The sequence below is a fragment of the Paroedura picta genome, chromosome 1 (genome assembly GCF_049243985.1).
Source record: "Paroedura picta isolate Pp20150507F chromosome 1, Ppicta_v3.0, whole genome shotgun sequence".
Taxonomy (NCBI): domain Eukaryota; kingdom Metazoa; phylum Chordata; class Lepidosauria; order Squamata; family Gekkonidae; genus Paroedura; species Paroedura picta.
The window spans coordinates 75,632,221-75,647,013 of record NC_135369.1 but is presented as its reverse complement, the minus strand read 5'-3'; the positions used below and the strand labels follow the sequence as shown (position 1 = coordinate 75,647,013).

The 14,793-nt window shown below is 44.3% G+C and overlaps 1 protein-coding gene across 3 annotated transcripts in view; it reads left to right on the top strand.

Moving 5' to 3' along the window:
• The window catches only part of FEZ2 (fasciculation and elongation protein zeta 2), a 35,769-nt gene extending 33,483 nt beyond the window's left edge, over positions 1–2,286 (top strand). For 2 of the 3 annotated variants that reach the window (XM_077343962.1, XM_077343944.1), the window contains one exon: positions 1,371–2,286. In XM_077343962.1, coding sequence (XP_077200077.1) covers positions 1,371–1,387 — 17 coding nt within the window. In that variant the 3' untranslated portion in view covers positions 1,388–2,286. Of the gene's footprint in view, positions 1–860; positions 887–1,370 lie in introns of those variants that run through there. The other variant, XM_077343953.1, reaches the window with a different exon arrangement.
• The last annotated feature ends 12,507 nt before the right edge of the window (positions 2,287–14,793 follow it).

Genomic DNA, 14,793 nt, shown 5'->3' with positions numbered 1-14,793 from the left:
GATGGGCCTGAAGGGGGTGGGAATGGAAGGGGCCCTGGTTGGTTGTATAAACAGCTCTGCTTCCCATCCATATTCTGCCCAATCATGCCACTTCTGGTGTTTCTCGAAGCCTGAAGAATTGCACGCCTCTCTAACTGCCACTAAAATGCAGTGTGGCAATACCATGTGCTCTAAAATGTTAGGCAAGATCCTAAGAACAGTGAAAGACAAAAGTTTACAGAAGAGCGCTCTGCTCCTTCTTTTTGAACTCTTCTTAATTGCTGGTCCTGGAATAAAGGACCCTAGGGTGGTGGTCCCCAACCACCAGGCTGCGGCCCGCTGCCGGGCCGCGAAGGCCCCGGCACCGGTCCACGGCTCCCTCTCCCTGCCCCCCCCGAAGCGACAAATTTCCCAGGCCACAAACTTGCGGCCTGGGAAGCTTCTTTTTCCGGGAGGGAGGGAGCGGGAAGCGCGGCCGGCAGCGCAAACTCGCATGTGTGGCAGCCGCAAACATGCATGCACAGCACTTTCGCACATGCACGGCAGGTCTGCACATGCGACTTTGCGGCAGCGCACGGCACAAATGTGCATGCGTGGACCTGCCACGCATGCATGAAAGTGCCGTGCATGCACGTTTGCGGCCACGCTTGCATGGCAGCCAGATCGCCCCCCCCACCCCAGATCGCCCTAGGGGACAGTGGGATAATGGTCAGTTAGATTATTTTAGTAATACTGTGTTCCTTTCTAATTTGCATGTTATTTTATTTTCATATTTCAAATTAGCAGGAAAATTAAACTGTTAATCATAAGGAAATTTGTATTGTTGTTGGTTTTTTTAATATCTAAGCCTGACTTTTTCATTTGCTTTTATGTTGTGCTAGCATTGGTTTGAAAGCTGGATTGTTCTGAGGTTTGTGTCTTTTAGATATGAAACAGGAATGAGGAGTATGTAAAGGACATGTCTTGCCTGTCACTCTATATAATCTATAGGTTTTGCATATCAGAACAGTGTATGTCTTTCTTCGGAGTCTTTGAAATGTGCATATTGCACACTCTTTAATTAATGCTGTATGTAGTATCTGGACGTTCTGCAAAAGAGCAAACAGACTTTCTTCAAGGACTCACCTCGGTGTCTAAGACATGTCCTTGGAGTTAACTCATTTCTGTAAGAAATTAGTTGATGGTAGTATGCGTGTGTGTGTGTTTCGGTTATGGGTTGTTGTTTGTGTGATGGGAATGAAGTTCATATACATTATAAATAAGTTACTGTGTCTAAGCTTGTAGACCATAGATACAAGGCTTCTAGTTTGATTAGCTTGTAGCTGATCCAATTCTCATCTTAACCAAATTCAATAATGTTAATAGATATGCATCTTGATTTTTTCTTCCAGTTCTGTGCCCTACATGAAGAGTGCCGTTTAGGAGAAAAGTCACCATGCTCATTCCTGTGAAAAGGATTGCTTTAAAGCCTTTCCATTTAGTTGGCACTGTGTTGACTTCTTATGTATTTACTACTTTCATTGCCGCTTGGCCTTTTGGACGATGGACTGCTTGGGAGCATGCAGAACTCCTTCTATTAGCTTTCCCCCCACTTAACCATGAAGTATTCAGATGAAGAACAGAGACTGTATAGTTTTACTCACAAACATTGTTTTGACTTTTTCAGTACTATTTTTTACAATATGTGGCATGTACTTATTCTCCACAGCCATCTGGTTGGGTGGAGGAAGAATACACACTTTGTGTGAATAACAGAAGTCTATCAAGTTTAACTAACTGAACTCCAATCAAAACAATGATGGGTTGTTGTGTTAAGAGTGCATAATGAATCCAAAGCTGAAGCTGTACTGCAAAAGTTCCATGGAAGTTCTTCATTGGGCATGTCAGTGAGGAAACTAGCACCAAGCTTTTGTTTTTGTTTTTAAAAATCTCCAGCATTAATGTAATAGTACAAACAGTATTGTTGTGTGTTTACTGATTCTCATGAATTTTTCAGCCACCTTTAGAAGTAAAAAGTTGTGTAGAGAAATTTGTATCCATTACTTGTTGGCTTGCTTAACAAATAATTGACTGGGAAGTTGCCTTGCACAAGTCCAGCTGAAATGATCAGGACAGGAAAGCTTCCTGCTGGATTTTCCTCCAAACCCCTGTCTCATCACCTCCATTTCTTAAACTTTATTTAAATTAATTTAGTTGAATGTGGAAATCTTGCTGCTATTGTGCTTTTTAGCCTACATGTTAAATAAATGTTTGGTCATAGTATAACGTTTTATATGCTATGGTATGTTAATGAATACTTTTTAAAGACTCCGTGTCCTGTGTAGTTCATTTATATACAATATTCTCAGCTTTAATATTTTCCACACAGGCTTGTATGGTTTCCCTGTTGCCAGTCTAGCACACAGCAACAGGACGTCCAGGTAAGTGGGTTTCCCTACTTTTTCCTTCCCCAGTCATGTGACAGCTATCACTGTACCCACAGTGGGAAGGGTGTTCTTTGTTTAACCACTGATTGACAGGGTGATATATCTGGATTTTGGCTAGCAATTACAAAATCAGAAGCCTATGGACAGCAGGGGAGGGGGAGGCACCAAAAATAGTATTAGTGGTTGGGACCAGAAAAATTGGACTTTCTTGCCTGCATAGAAGCTACCAGACTTAGCTGTGATCATTCCCAAAATATTGTAGCAAAACACATTTAGGAAAGGTCACAGGAAATACTGGAAAACCCATTTGGCATGTAAGTTCCATAGTGCTGTAGGGAACTGAGAAAAAAACCTACTTTCTAATAATATCCATTCCAAAGCAAACAAGCAATCTGTCTACTACTGTTATATGGCATAGGATCTCAAAATAGTTTCCTTTGTTATAAAATTGGTTTCATGCCCCATAGATTAATGAAAAGTCTCTTGAATTTGAAAGCCTAGAAGAGACACTTGTAGTGATCAGAACAGAAGAACTTCCTGGTGGATTTTGCTCCAAACCATTGTCTCATTAACTTTAATTTCTATCTGGAGGGCTGAGTGGATTTGACAGAGAGAGCACTGGCACTTCTACTAGGAGCTTACTGTCTTCCAGATAATCCTCTAGGGGACAGCATCCTTATCCTAACGTAGAACACGACAGCTAAGGCATAAATAAATTGCCAAGGATCAATGGTGCAGTAGGTCACTCATGGATTGTATAGCAAGCAATGTTCTCTCGGTTCTTCTTTACAGCCCATTTTACAATGCCAGAAATTGATATATTGACAAAATTAATTTATATCAATTAGTGTAGCTCCCTTTGTAGAACCATGTGAAAAATGAAATCATTACCTAGTGGAATCTTGTCAGCATGTCATTGAAAAACCATTTTTACTTCATACAAATTAAATTAATAAAATCCCTGAGTGTGTTAACAAAAATATTGTTTTCTAAAATTTTAAAACCTGCAGATCTATCACAGGTAAATGCTAGGTAAGTCATCAGGCCTTGGAGATCTTTATCAAGGAAAGACAGAACGCTGCTCAGGAGTGGTAGGACTCTTTCTGAGGATTCCATGGCAGAAAATTATGTGTGAGGTGGAGAGAGTTGACAAAAAGAATTTTTTCTTTCTCTCCCAAAATACAAGACTTGAGGAAATCCATTGAAGCTGATAGGCGATAGATTCAGTACTGACGAGGTAATATTTCTTTACAAATGATTACAATGCAGAATTTGTTATTGGATTTCCAAAGGAACTCTCTGGTTACTGTGTGAGAATAGGATGCTGGACAAGGTGGACTACTGGTCTGATCCAGCAAGGATTTTTCAGTATCCATGCAAAGTGACAGAAAATGATTATCATGATTTTAAAAAGCCATGATTATCATTTTTACTTTATTTTGCCAATAAGGCAGAAATGTTTTCCAACACAACTTTTGGAACAATAACAACAGCCCTGATATTTAATGAAAAAAGATAATCATACTCTTCCCAATTTTCCAATATGGAAATTAAATTGATATTTTTTTCCTATTGCACCCCCTGACCTAGGATACCATATTACCAACTCTTCCCATATAACCTTTGTCCATTGAATATTTGATCTGCATCCAGAAACATCCCATGTTACTGAGCTATGTACCTATCAATTTAAACACACTGAGAGGCTGAAATTCACTATCTCAATAAAGCTGTGGTGTTGTAGGCTGAGCACAGTAGCTGCCAAGGAAGTCTCATTCACTTCTGAGCAGGAAATTCTGACCTTTCCTGTGGGGATGCTAATCTCACCACAATAATGCAAATCTTTGTACACTCCAGTTTACCTCAACTTGTGCTTAATTTCATGACGGAAATAGCAGCTAGTTCAGAAAGCAGGTATTTGTATACTAAGCGATAAAGTTTGTGATATACACCTGTTATCTGAGCACTTTTTAAATTTTAAACTGAAAAGTGGAGGGGTACAAAAAGGAAAAAGGATTTATACATATAATTACTCATAATTTGTTTTGCACAACATAATATATTAAACAAACAAGCGGGGGGCGGAAGGGTCTCCCCAGCATCCTTCTCCTCATAATCTTTACAATAATCCTTGTTATAACCAATCTTTTTTGCCACTGTGCTCCTGATTTGCTCCTCCGAGTGGCACTCCTGGGCCAAGTGGGCAATTGGGAGCCGCGCAAAGCTACTTGGCCCATCCTAGGGACACCGCGCCACCGACTCGCCAGTCCTCCCAGGCAGCCGTCCTCGCCGCTGTGCCCTCCACGTGGTAAGTCCTCTTTGGAGGGAAAAGAGCAGCACTGCCTCGTCGAAGATGTGGCGGCCCTGCTCTTTCCCCACCTCTCACCGACGGAGTTCGCCTGCGGACAGAGGTGGCTGCTGCTGCACCCAGGGAAAGCAGCAGGGATGCCGCATCGAAGACGCGGCGCCCCTGCTGCTTTCCCTCCACCCAGTGACAGTCCTTGCCTGGGAAGCCTACACCCCGCTACCCCCCACGCTACCCCCCTCCCTACGTCTTTTCCTGCCGCCCACCCTGCCACATCGCGCCCATGGCCGTGGCCCGCCCCTGCCACCCGCACACTTTCCACCCTGAGCCCGCCGGTCCCTTTGGCTGCCCGCGCACCCTTCTCCCTGCCCCTACTCACCCTTCTCCGCTGTGCCCGCTTTGCCACCCTGAGTGCTGCGTATGCCTGGTGGTGCTCGCTGTCATGCGCCCGGCCTCGCCGCGCCAATCTACCACGCGTGCGCGGAGCTCCGCGCATGCCTGGTTGCACGCCCTGTTGCCCCGCTGCACAGCAAGCCCCCCAACCCTACCCACGCTGCTCACTGCCACCACTCCACGTGACCACCAAGCTGGACGCTTCCACCCCCCCCCCCCGGTAACTCTCGGCCGCCAGGAGGCTAGGCATGCCGGCCCTGCTCTGCCCATTTTTAGAAATGGGCTTTACTTCTAGTCTTGTATAATTCTGATTTTCCCCCCTGCTTTCATAATAAACTTCCCATTTCTGCTCGAATTTAAAAGTTATCTGTTTTTCAAATATGATGTTAATTTTGCCACTCCTGAATTTTATTTCTTATTTGGAATAGTACATTAAAATAGTAGATTAGAATATAAGGAATATTATGATGATGATGATGATGTTACCCGTTCAGTCGTGTCTGACCCTCCATGATTCTATAGGAAAGTTTCACCATACATTTCTGTCAGTGACTACTTTTTTTAGGAATAGTATACTATAACGTAATTTGGAATGGTAGACTGGAATGTGTTTCTCCAAATACACTACGCAGCCCGTTGCCCTACTTCAAAGAAGACCATGCTGTAAGGTTGCCTCCACCCTTGAAAGGAGATTAAAGGAGCATAATGTTCTCAGTTAATTACTCTCAGCATTTCACAATTAAGAAAGTTAGTTTTGCCCATCAATCTCCAATTTTGATTTATTTATTTCATTCACTATGTTTCCCCCTGGAATTAAACCCAAACAAATAGTGGCCATATCAACTAAATTTATTATTCTACTTTGGACCTTGGACCTGTCAAACAATTTTATTAAGCTGTATGGTTTTTTGATGCTCACGCCCAACGTATATGTATGGACTGATAACTTCCATTTCAATATTATCTGAAGAAGTGTTGGTCTTAAACGTGCCACTTGACTCTTCTGCCCTTAATTCCAACACAGCTACTCACCCATTTATCTAAAATAGTTGAAATAATGTTTTTAATAAATCCCTCTGACAATAAACAGAAAGGGAAATATTTTTCCTAGGAATATTTTTTCTAGGAATATTTTCAATTTACTTCAACTTTTGAAGGAATAGAGACAATACTGCTTTTCAAGGCTTAATAGCCTTGTATGTGTTTTAAGAAAGGAAAACATCATAAAATGCTGGTCCTCTGCTTGAGAATCCACCCAACCACCCACAGACTAACATCTGCCTACCACTGACAATTTGAAATTTTAAAATAGGCAGTTTTAGTATCATTTAAGAATTTAAACAATTTTAAAACTTATATTTTATAATTCTATGTGCATATATTATGTCTGTAGATACTACCTGCCCTTAGTCAATCAAGGAGGTTAGGCTATAAGAATATTATCATTATCATGATTATTACTAGTATCAAAGCCCATTTTTTAAAAATGGGCTTTGAAAGGGGCAGCAGGCAGGAGGGCGTGAGAGAGTGGCCACGGCAGAGTGGGCTAAGGGGAGTGGAAAGCCCCCCCACCGGTGCTGACAGAGCTTTGCGGCCCACAGGGAGGCTGAAACCCCTCCCCCCAGCTCCCACCCAACAGGAGCGTAACTGTGGGCTGCAAAGCCCTGTCACTGCCTCTCTCCTCATGGGCAACAATGGAGGCCGCAGCCACAAGCTTCTAGCCGGCAAGGAGGGGAGCTGGGAGGGCCCATCAGGGTGGACCTGGATGGACAGGCCCCCGGACAGTCTCCTCCCAGGGGGCTGTTTCCCAAATATAAGAGAGCGAAATAGTGTTAAGAATTATTTTTATTTTTATTATAACTGCTGCTTCTGTAACTTGCATTTCCAGTAATGGTACTGAAAACTTTTAAACATAACCACATGATGGCAGCATCCACTTCAAGTTATCTGACCATCTGTTCCAGGCAGAGGAAAATCTCACAGGTGAACCAGACAGATTTGCCTAGAAAATCATTTTTATTCTCTCTCTCTCTCAATATACTAGTTAACTCTATAAGATCAGGGCTGGTCAACCTGTGGTCCTCCAGATGTCTATGGATTACAATTCCCATGAGCCCGTGCCAGCGTTTGGACATTTGGAGGACCACAGGTTGACTACCCCTGTCCTAGATGATTCTATTTACACAATTTTTATGAATCCCTACTATTTCTTTGACAAACAGTCCCTAGTAATATAGAACATTAACAGAACATAGTCTTATTTTTTTAAGACTTTGAAGCACTGCACTTCTGACCTTTTTGTTAGTTCTGCTTCTCAGTGATCAAAACAGCATTAACAGGAAAGGTATGCCTCAGAAGCTAAGTATCAGTGTTGAGAAAGATCTTGGGAAACAAAAACAGAAAAGGGAAGTGGATTACTTTGCACATCAGCAGTAGTTGTAGCCTTTAGGGAGAACATGACTGCTGTAGGATCAGAGTGTCTTCCTCAAGTCAAAACCAGTCTGGAACAGCAATCTGAGCAAAGCAGAACTTCCTATGCAGGATTGAAATAGGCATTTATTGAGTATTGGAGCTGTATGGCTGTAGAACTTGGTTTCATTCCACTGGAGTTAGAGTGGGCAGGTAGAGGTAAGAGGCTTGGAAATGCTCTGTTTGGTCTCAAACAACTAATATTTCTATGCAGTTAACTAGTGCTGTCTGTTGAAGTTCTATGTATGAGGTTTCCCCCATGTTAAGAAGTTTTCTATAGCCACACCATTGTTTACTGGGCAAAAATAGGGCCAGCTGTTCTGATGGCAGGCCCCAACTCAGTATGTGCACTATGGTTAGCACGAGTGCTGGTGGATGAAGTGGAGCCAGCTGCAATCTCTTCTGTACCTGCATGTGGGTCACCTTCATGGAAATGACTTGGGGCATATCTCTAGGCTATTGCACAGCTTGCAGGCCCAAATGACCTGGATACCGCAATATTCCGGGGGGGGGGAGGGGGGAATGTTATTTACCTTGATATGTTGGACAAAAAAACAGGCAAAGGATAGTTAATCCCAGTTATGCTGATGAGGCAAGGCACAGAGTGATTTGGTGGCAGCTGGTAGGGTAGGATTCATCCCCAACCTGATCATCAGACTCTCATTGCCACCTTTTTATATGCTGTCTCAGCAGCCCTGCCCCTGCACCTCAGAAGCAACAAGGAAAAGGGTTAGGCTTCCCTCCAGCCCTCCTCCTCCCTCCCTGGCCTCACTTGTAGTTTTAGAAAGACCTGTTCCCCCTTCTTTTAAGAGGAGCCCCCCCCTCCATGCACGTCTCAAACCCTACCACCACCCCTCTTCTGAGAAGTCAGTCCTCCTGGGATGGGGTATGGATCCACTTCCAGGTACCTATCCCCTGGTGCCATGATGAAGGTTTGCCCTCTGTCTCCCCTCCCGCTTCTCAGGTGAAACACCACTTCTCATGGCTGCCTCCCAGCTTATTTCTACCCTAACAACTAGCAGAGAATTTAAGGGCCAGCTTTTGCAGCATGAACTCATGCCAAGGCTCTCTTGCCATCATATGGCTGATCTGCTATGGCAAGTTTCTGCCCCTCCTTGGCTGATCCCTGAGACGTGCCTTGTTGTCCTGAGCCACTAATGGGGCCAAGCTCCACTCCCTTAGATGTGTCTGGAGCAGCTGCCAGTTGGAAGCATCATCAGTGGCTGGTCTTCAATGAGACCCATGAATGAGGGATATTAAGCAAGGCTAAACATCTCTTAGAGCCTCTTGTGGCGCAGAGTGGTAAGGCAGCCGTCTGACAGCTTTGCCCATGAGGCTGGGAGTTCAATCCCAGCAGCCGGCTCAAGGTTGACTCAGCCTTCCATCCTTCCGAGGTCGGTAAAATGAGTACCCAGCTTGCTGGGGGGTAAACGTAATGACTGGGGAAGGCACTGGCAAACCACCCCATATTGAGTCTGCCATGAAAACGCTAGAGGGCGTCACCCCAAGGGTCAGACATGACTCGGTGCTTGCACAGGGGATACCTTTACCTTTACCTAAACATCTCTTAAGGCAGGAATACTGCATGTTTTAGATTTTTATACATATGGAACTAGTTAGCACTCTGAGATATGCAGTAATACAGGGAAGTTATATCTAGCTGCTCACAGTAGACCAGATTCTTTGCTATGGGGAGATACTGCCTCTGTGAGAGGGAACATCACGGTAAACTTATTGTTGGCCAGCAATAAGGTGTTGCACCTTTCATACCTGTCTCTGTGCTGGCAAGGTAATCAAAGATGTACTACTATGCTGAGATTTGGTCAAATGCTCGATGTGGTTGCCTGTTAGCTGGGGTCATTAAAATAAATTCAAATAATAATAATAATAATAATAATAATAATAATAATAATTCACACATTATAGAACCCAGGTGTTTTGAAGGTTGTAGATCATCTAGAAATAGCAAAGCCCTAGTTCAGCCCATATAAAAGAGTCTGGCAACTCCATTCCAGGTGCCGGGGCAACCAGTCATTTGCTCCCTGTGATCTGTCCAGGGTCCTGTATTTTGGTTCCCAATTGCCCTTGCTTCTGTTGTTTTAGCCACCCCAGGGCCTCCATGTAAGAATGCGAACAGATTTTGTCATTGGCTCTGCTCTTCCTAGCAACCCTGATCTGTCACAGCCTGAAATGCTCCCCAATACACTTTTCAGAGGAACGTGTTTTTAGGAACAGCTTGGGGGGGGGGGAAATAAAGGATCCACTTAACAAACTTACCACAGCATGCAAGCTATTATTTAATATGTCTTGATATATCATGTAGATAGATTACTGCAAATTTTATTCACTTCCCCAGTTCAGTTTGGTTTTCAATATCGCAATTGTGATTTGTGACTCTACCCTCTCCTCAATATTGTTATTTAACCTTAAAAATATAGATATCAAACACTGCATTTTAAAAAATGTCCTTATGATAATAACTTCACCTACTTCATTCCCTACTTCATTACACGGCGGCCCGCCGACAAGGCAGGTAGGCACCCACCCTTCTCAACCCCATCCACTTCCCTCGCCCCCCTCACCCCCGCACTCTGCCGCCGCTGCTTCCCTGCCCCCAAACACCCAGCCACCCATCCTTCTCAACCCCCAACTCTTCCCCCTCTCGCCACTCAACCCCGTGCTTTGCCGCTGCTGCTTCCCCGCCCCCAAACACCCAGCCACTTCTCAATCCCCCTCCTCTTCTCCCTGCCCCCTCCTCATGACTCCCCCCACCTTCCCAATGGACCCTTCCCCCCACTTCCTTCCACCCCTGCTCCATCCCCTTTCATGGCACCTGCCCGCCTGCCTCCCTCTCTCCCTCCCTTCCTTCCATCCATCCATCCACCCACCCACCCACCTGCCCCGCTAGTGCCCGCTGTATTTTTTGTAGTATTTTTAATTTCTAGTATTGTTATAATTGTTAAGCCATACTGGTATCTCAGTGCCTCATTGCTTGTCTTCTGTTTGTTTATTTACTGGGTCCTACCCCTCCTATTGTAGTTTAGCTTGTCCAAGCTGGAGGCTGGCATCTCTGCCACTGGAACCCAGAGAACCCCCAGAATGAAAGATCCTCTCCAGACAACAGAGATCAGTTCCCCTGGAGGAAAGGGATTCTTCGGACAGGGACAGGTGCTATGTGGCACTCCCTTCTACGCAAGCGTACACAAAACATAGAGAACACATAAGACAAAAGTATTATTTTCTTCTGAAATTGCAAACCTTATTAACCACACAATCAACGCGCCATGTAGGAAATACCTGAGGGTCTCCCTCCTTGGGTTGCTCTGAGAAGCCATTGGCCAGAAGGTCCAAATTTAAAGCAAAAGAATCCCATAACAGTCAATGAGCAAGTCAAAAATACTTGCACCATCCTCCTGTAACAGCTTCTTCTGCCTGTGCTCTAGCTACATCTCTTTAAGGCAATGGCAATTTGTACAGCTTGGTGTAGTGGTTACGAGCAGTTACTTCTAATGTGGTGAGCTGGATTTGATTCCCTGCTCCTCCACGTGCTGGGTGACCTTGGGCTAGTGATAGTGCTGTTAGAAAGTGTTCTCACAGAGCAGTTTCTCTCAGAGCTCTCTCAGCTTCACCTACCTCACAGGATGTTTGTTGTAGGGAGAGAAAGAGAGAAAGAGAAGGTGATTATAAGCACCCACTCTGAGGCTCCTTTGGGCAGTGAAAAGCAGGGTATAAAAAACAACTCTTCTTCTACTGGGAAGGTGCTACCTAGAAATTCCGACTGGGAAACAGTGTCTCCCCTCTCCACAGTTCCCCTCTCCCATGGCCTCACTGTGCTTCTGTGCCCCCTCTATAGTTTCCCCATCTTCCATTTCATTGGTCTCAAATATGCTTTGTTGTGATGGTCTTGGGAAGATTGCAACAAGACCAAGGTGGAATCCATATGGAAAGGGAAAGTCTACGTCTTCCCACCAGGTTAGATGGTGGAGAGGAGATGCGAATGTCCTCAAACAACTTTTCCACCAGTTTTCAGAAAGCAAGTATTAAAATGCATTCAGGTGTCATATTCAACAAAGAAATACTATCATTATGTAAACTGACTGGCTTTGTTGGTAGACCTCCTGAGGTCCCTGGGTTTTTCCTGCTGAATGACATGGAGAGCAGGGCCATTGGTCTGATCCAACATGGTGCCGCTTATGTTCTTATGACTCTACAGCAGTGGTCTGCAACCTTTTTGGCTGCCACGGACCACTGCTCCGGAGTGGGGGGAGAAGGCGGCTCGGGGGCCCGCACACGCGCGGCAGCCCCAGCGCAAACGTGCGTGCGCAGACTGCTGCACACGCGCGTTTGCGCCCGGCAGGGACGCAAACGCACGTGCGTGGCAGTCCGCACAAGCGCGTTTGCGCCGCCGCCATGCCGGCGGCCGCGGCTCCCTCTCCCGGTCCCTCCAGGCCTCCAGCAAATCGGCCACCAAAGCGGCCGATTAGCTTGCGGCTTAGCAAGCTTCTCTCCCCCCCACTCCTGAAACAAGAAGCTTGCCGGGCCATGAGCTAATCGGCCGCTTTGACGGCCGATTTGCTTGCGGCCTGGCGAACTTCTTGCTTCGAGGGGGAGGGAAGAAGGAGCCACGGCCCGGCGCCAAGGCCTTCATGGCCTGGCACCGGGCCGCGGCCCGCGGGTTGGGGACCACTGCTCTACAGTATTACCGTATATACTCACATATAAGCCGAGTTTTCCAGTACAGTTTTTAGCACTTAAAAGACCTCCTTGGCTTTTTGATTAACAGCCTGCCCCCAGCCAGCTAATCGCAGCATTGCATTTGCAACCTGAGCTCTGTGCAAGTGAGCTAGTTGCCTCCAGTTAACCTTTGTCTTCTGCAAAGATCTTAAAAACTAAGCTCTTTGCAAGTGAGCAAATTGCTCCCAGCTAACCATTGCCTTCTGCAAATATCTTGAAATCTTACTCTGGCAGTTTGTAGGACATCAATGAGGGATTCTGATATTTTTCCCCTTCTTTTCCTAATCACTACTTCCAAACTATTCTTTTGGTTTCTGTGGGTAGGGTGGGATGGGGTCTGACATCAAGAGAGGAAGGGAAGGCGATTGTAAGCCGCTTAGAGACTCCTTTGGTTAGTGAAAAGCGGGGTACAAAAACCAACAGCTATTCATCTTCTTGACTTTTCTGTATTTGTTGGGAGGGAGGCTGGATGGGAAAGCCCGTGGTGATTGAGCATGAATTAAGCGCTTAGGCCACCCTGTAAATTTACCAGTAGCCTGCTGCATTTCCCACCGTTGGCTTATATGCGAGTCAATAAGTTTGCCCAGATTTTGTGGTAAAATTAAGTGCCTCATCTTAAATGCGGGTCGGCTTATATGTGAGTATATACAGTATATTAAATTTCACTTTAAGAGAATAATTTTTCAGTGTTGATACATACTCTTTCTTTCTTGGTTTTCTATTTGCCCTTCTCTCTCTTAGCAGGTGTCTTTTTTAAAGTGTTATGTTAAGAGGGGATAAATACTGGTTAAACAACAAAAAACCAGAGAGCAGAAATTAATCACAATGTAGCAAAATTAGAGTGATGCAGGATTAGTACTGCAACAATACAATTTAATTTCTTCATAAATTATCCAAAATTGAGAAATTTGCATATGATATCAAGTTGTTCTGGATTCTGAAAACCACGATAAGCTGTGAAGACCTCTTAAGTTGGCAATATCATGGCAAGTTCAAGGTGTGTAAGTGCAAGGCCATTCACAGTGCAACAAAAATCCTAGCTGCAGCTGTATGCTGATGAGGTCTGTATTGACAGCCCCTGAGGGAGAAATATCTTTTGAGGCTGGGGTGGATAGCTCAATGAAAATGACAGCTCAGAGACTAAGATTTACCAGAGTGCTTTCATGGACAGATCTCCATCTGTGCAACATGACTTTCTGCCTTCACTACCCTACTGCATTCCTAAATATTCCTCAAAATGCTTTTTCTTTCAGGATCCAACCTAGTAGCTGAAAACAATCTCCTGTGCTAAATCCTGGTGTGATCATGGCATAAGCAATTAATTCCAGAGACAAATTTCAGAAAAAATAGATATAAAGTTGGAATCCAGTGGCCCCTTTAAGACCTACAAAGTTGAAGGTTCAAGCTTCCATGTGCATGCACCTTTCTTCAGATACTGTCTGATAGATAGCGTTAGTCCGTGGTAGCGACACCAAAAAGAGTCTTGTGCCATCCTTAAGGATTAACACAAACTATTATAGAACCAGTTTAATGACTAGAGCTTACTTCATCGAATGTGTGAAGTGAATCTGGATAGAAACGGAACATTGCAAACTGTTAAAATGCCACAAAATGGAAGAGGTACAGTTTGTGACATTTTTATGTAAAAGTCAAAAGAATATAAGATCAGCTCAGTGACCATTCACAACTGCTCCAATGGTATTTGTTTAAACCTTGGCTAACATAGTCAAACATACATCTAAATGCTAATCCATAAAGTTATTTATTCAGCTTTTATTTATACTAAAATAAATCAGTCAAGTCTTTGAGGTGCCACAAAACTTCTTTTTGTAAGGGAGATTAGCTATTGTAACATGCATTAAAATGCATTCTGCCATAGAGCTATGATTCTTTGCAATGAATATTAATGTGTGTGTGTGTATATACACACACTATGCAATTAATTCCAGTGAGCTGAAGTTCATGAACTCATGCTGTATGGGGAAGGGAATGGGGGGAGGTGTCTCTAAATACCTGGACAAAAAAATTAACTTGAGCTGAACCTTCCCCTTTTATAGTTATAGAACCTGTTTGAAGGGTGCTGAATCAGCTGGCAGTGAGGACTGTTTACTGCAAAAAAAGGGGAGGGGCTAATGGTGTAAAAACTGGATTTATTTTTTTAAAAATAATAAAACACTTAAATAAACATTGTAAATAATATTTTAAAGACACTTCTAATCACAGCTATTGTTGATTAAAGGTATCCCCTGTGCAAGCACCTCTAGCGTTTCCATGGCAGACTCAGTACAGGGTGGTTTGCCAGTGCCTTCCCCAGTCATTACCGTTTACCCCCCAGCAAGCTGGGTACTCATTTTACCGACCTCGGAAGGATGGAAGGCTGAGGCAACCTTGAGCCAGCTGCTGGGCAAAACAAACCGGGCATAATTACATTTCAAAGAGAAAAAAAATTCCTCACAGGCCAAATGGGTATCTTCACTTACTCCTTCC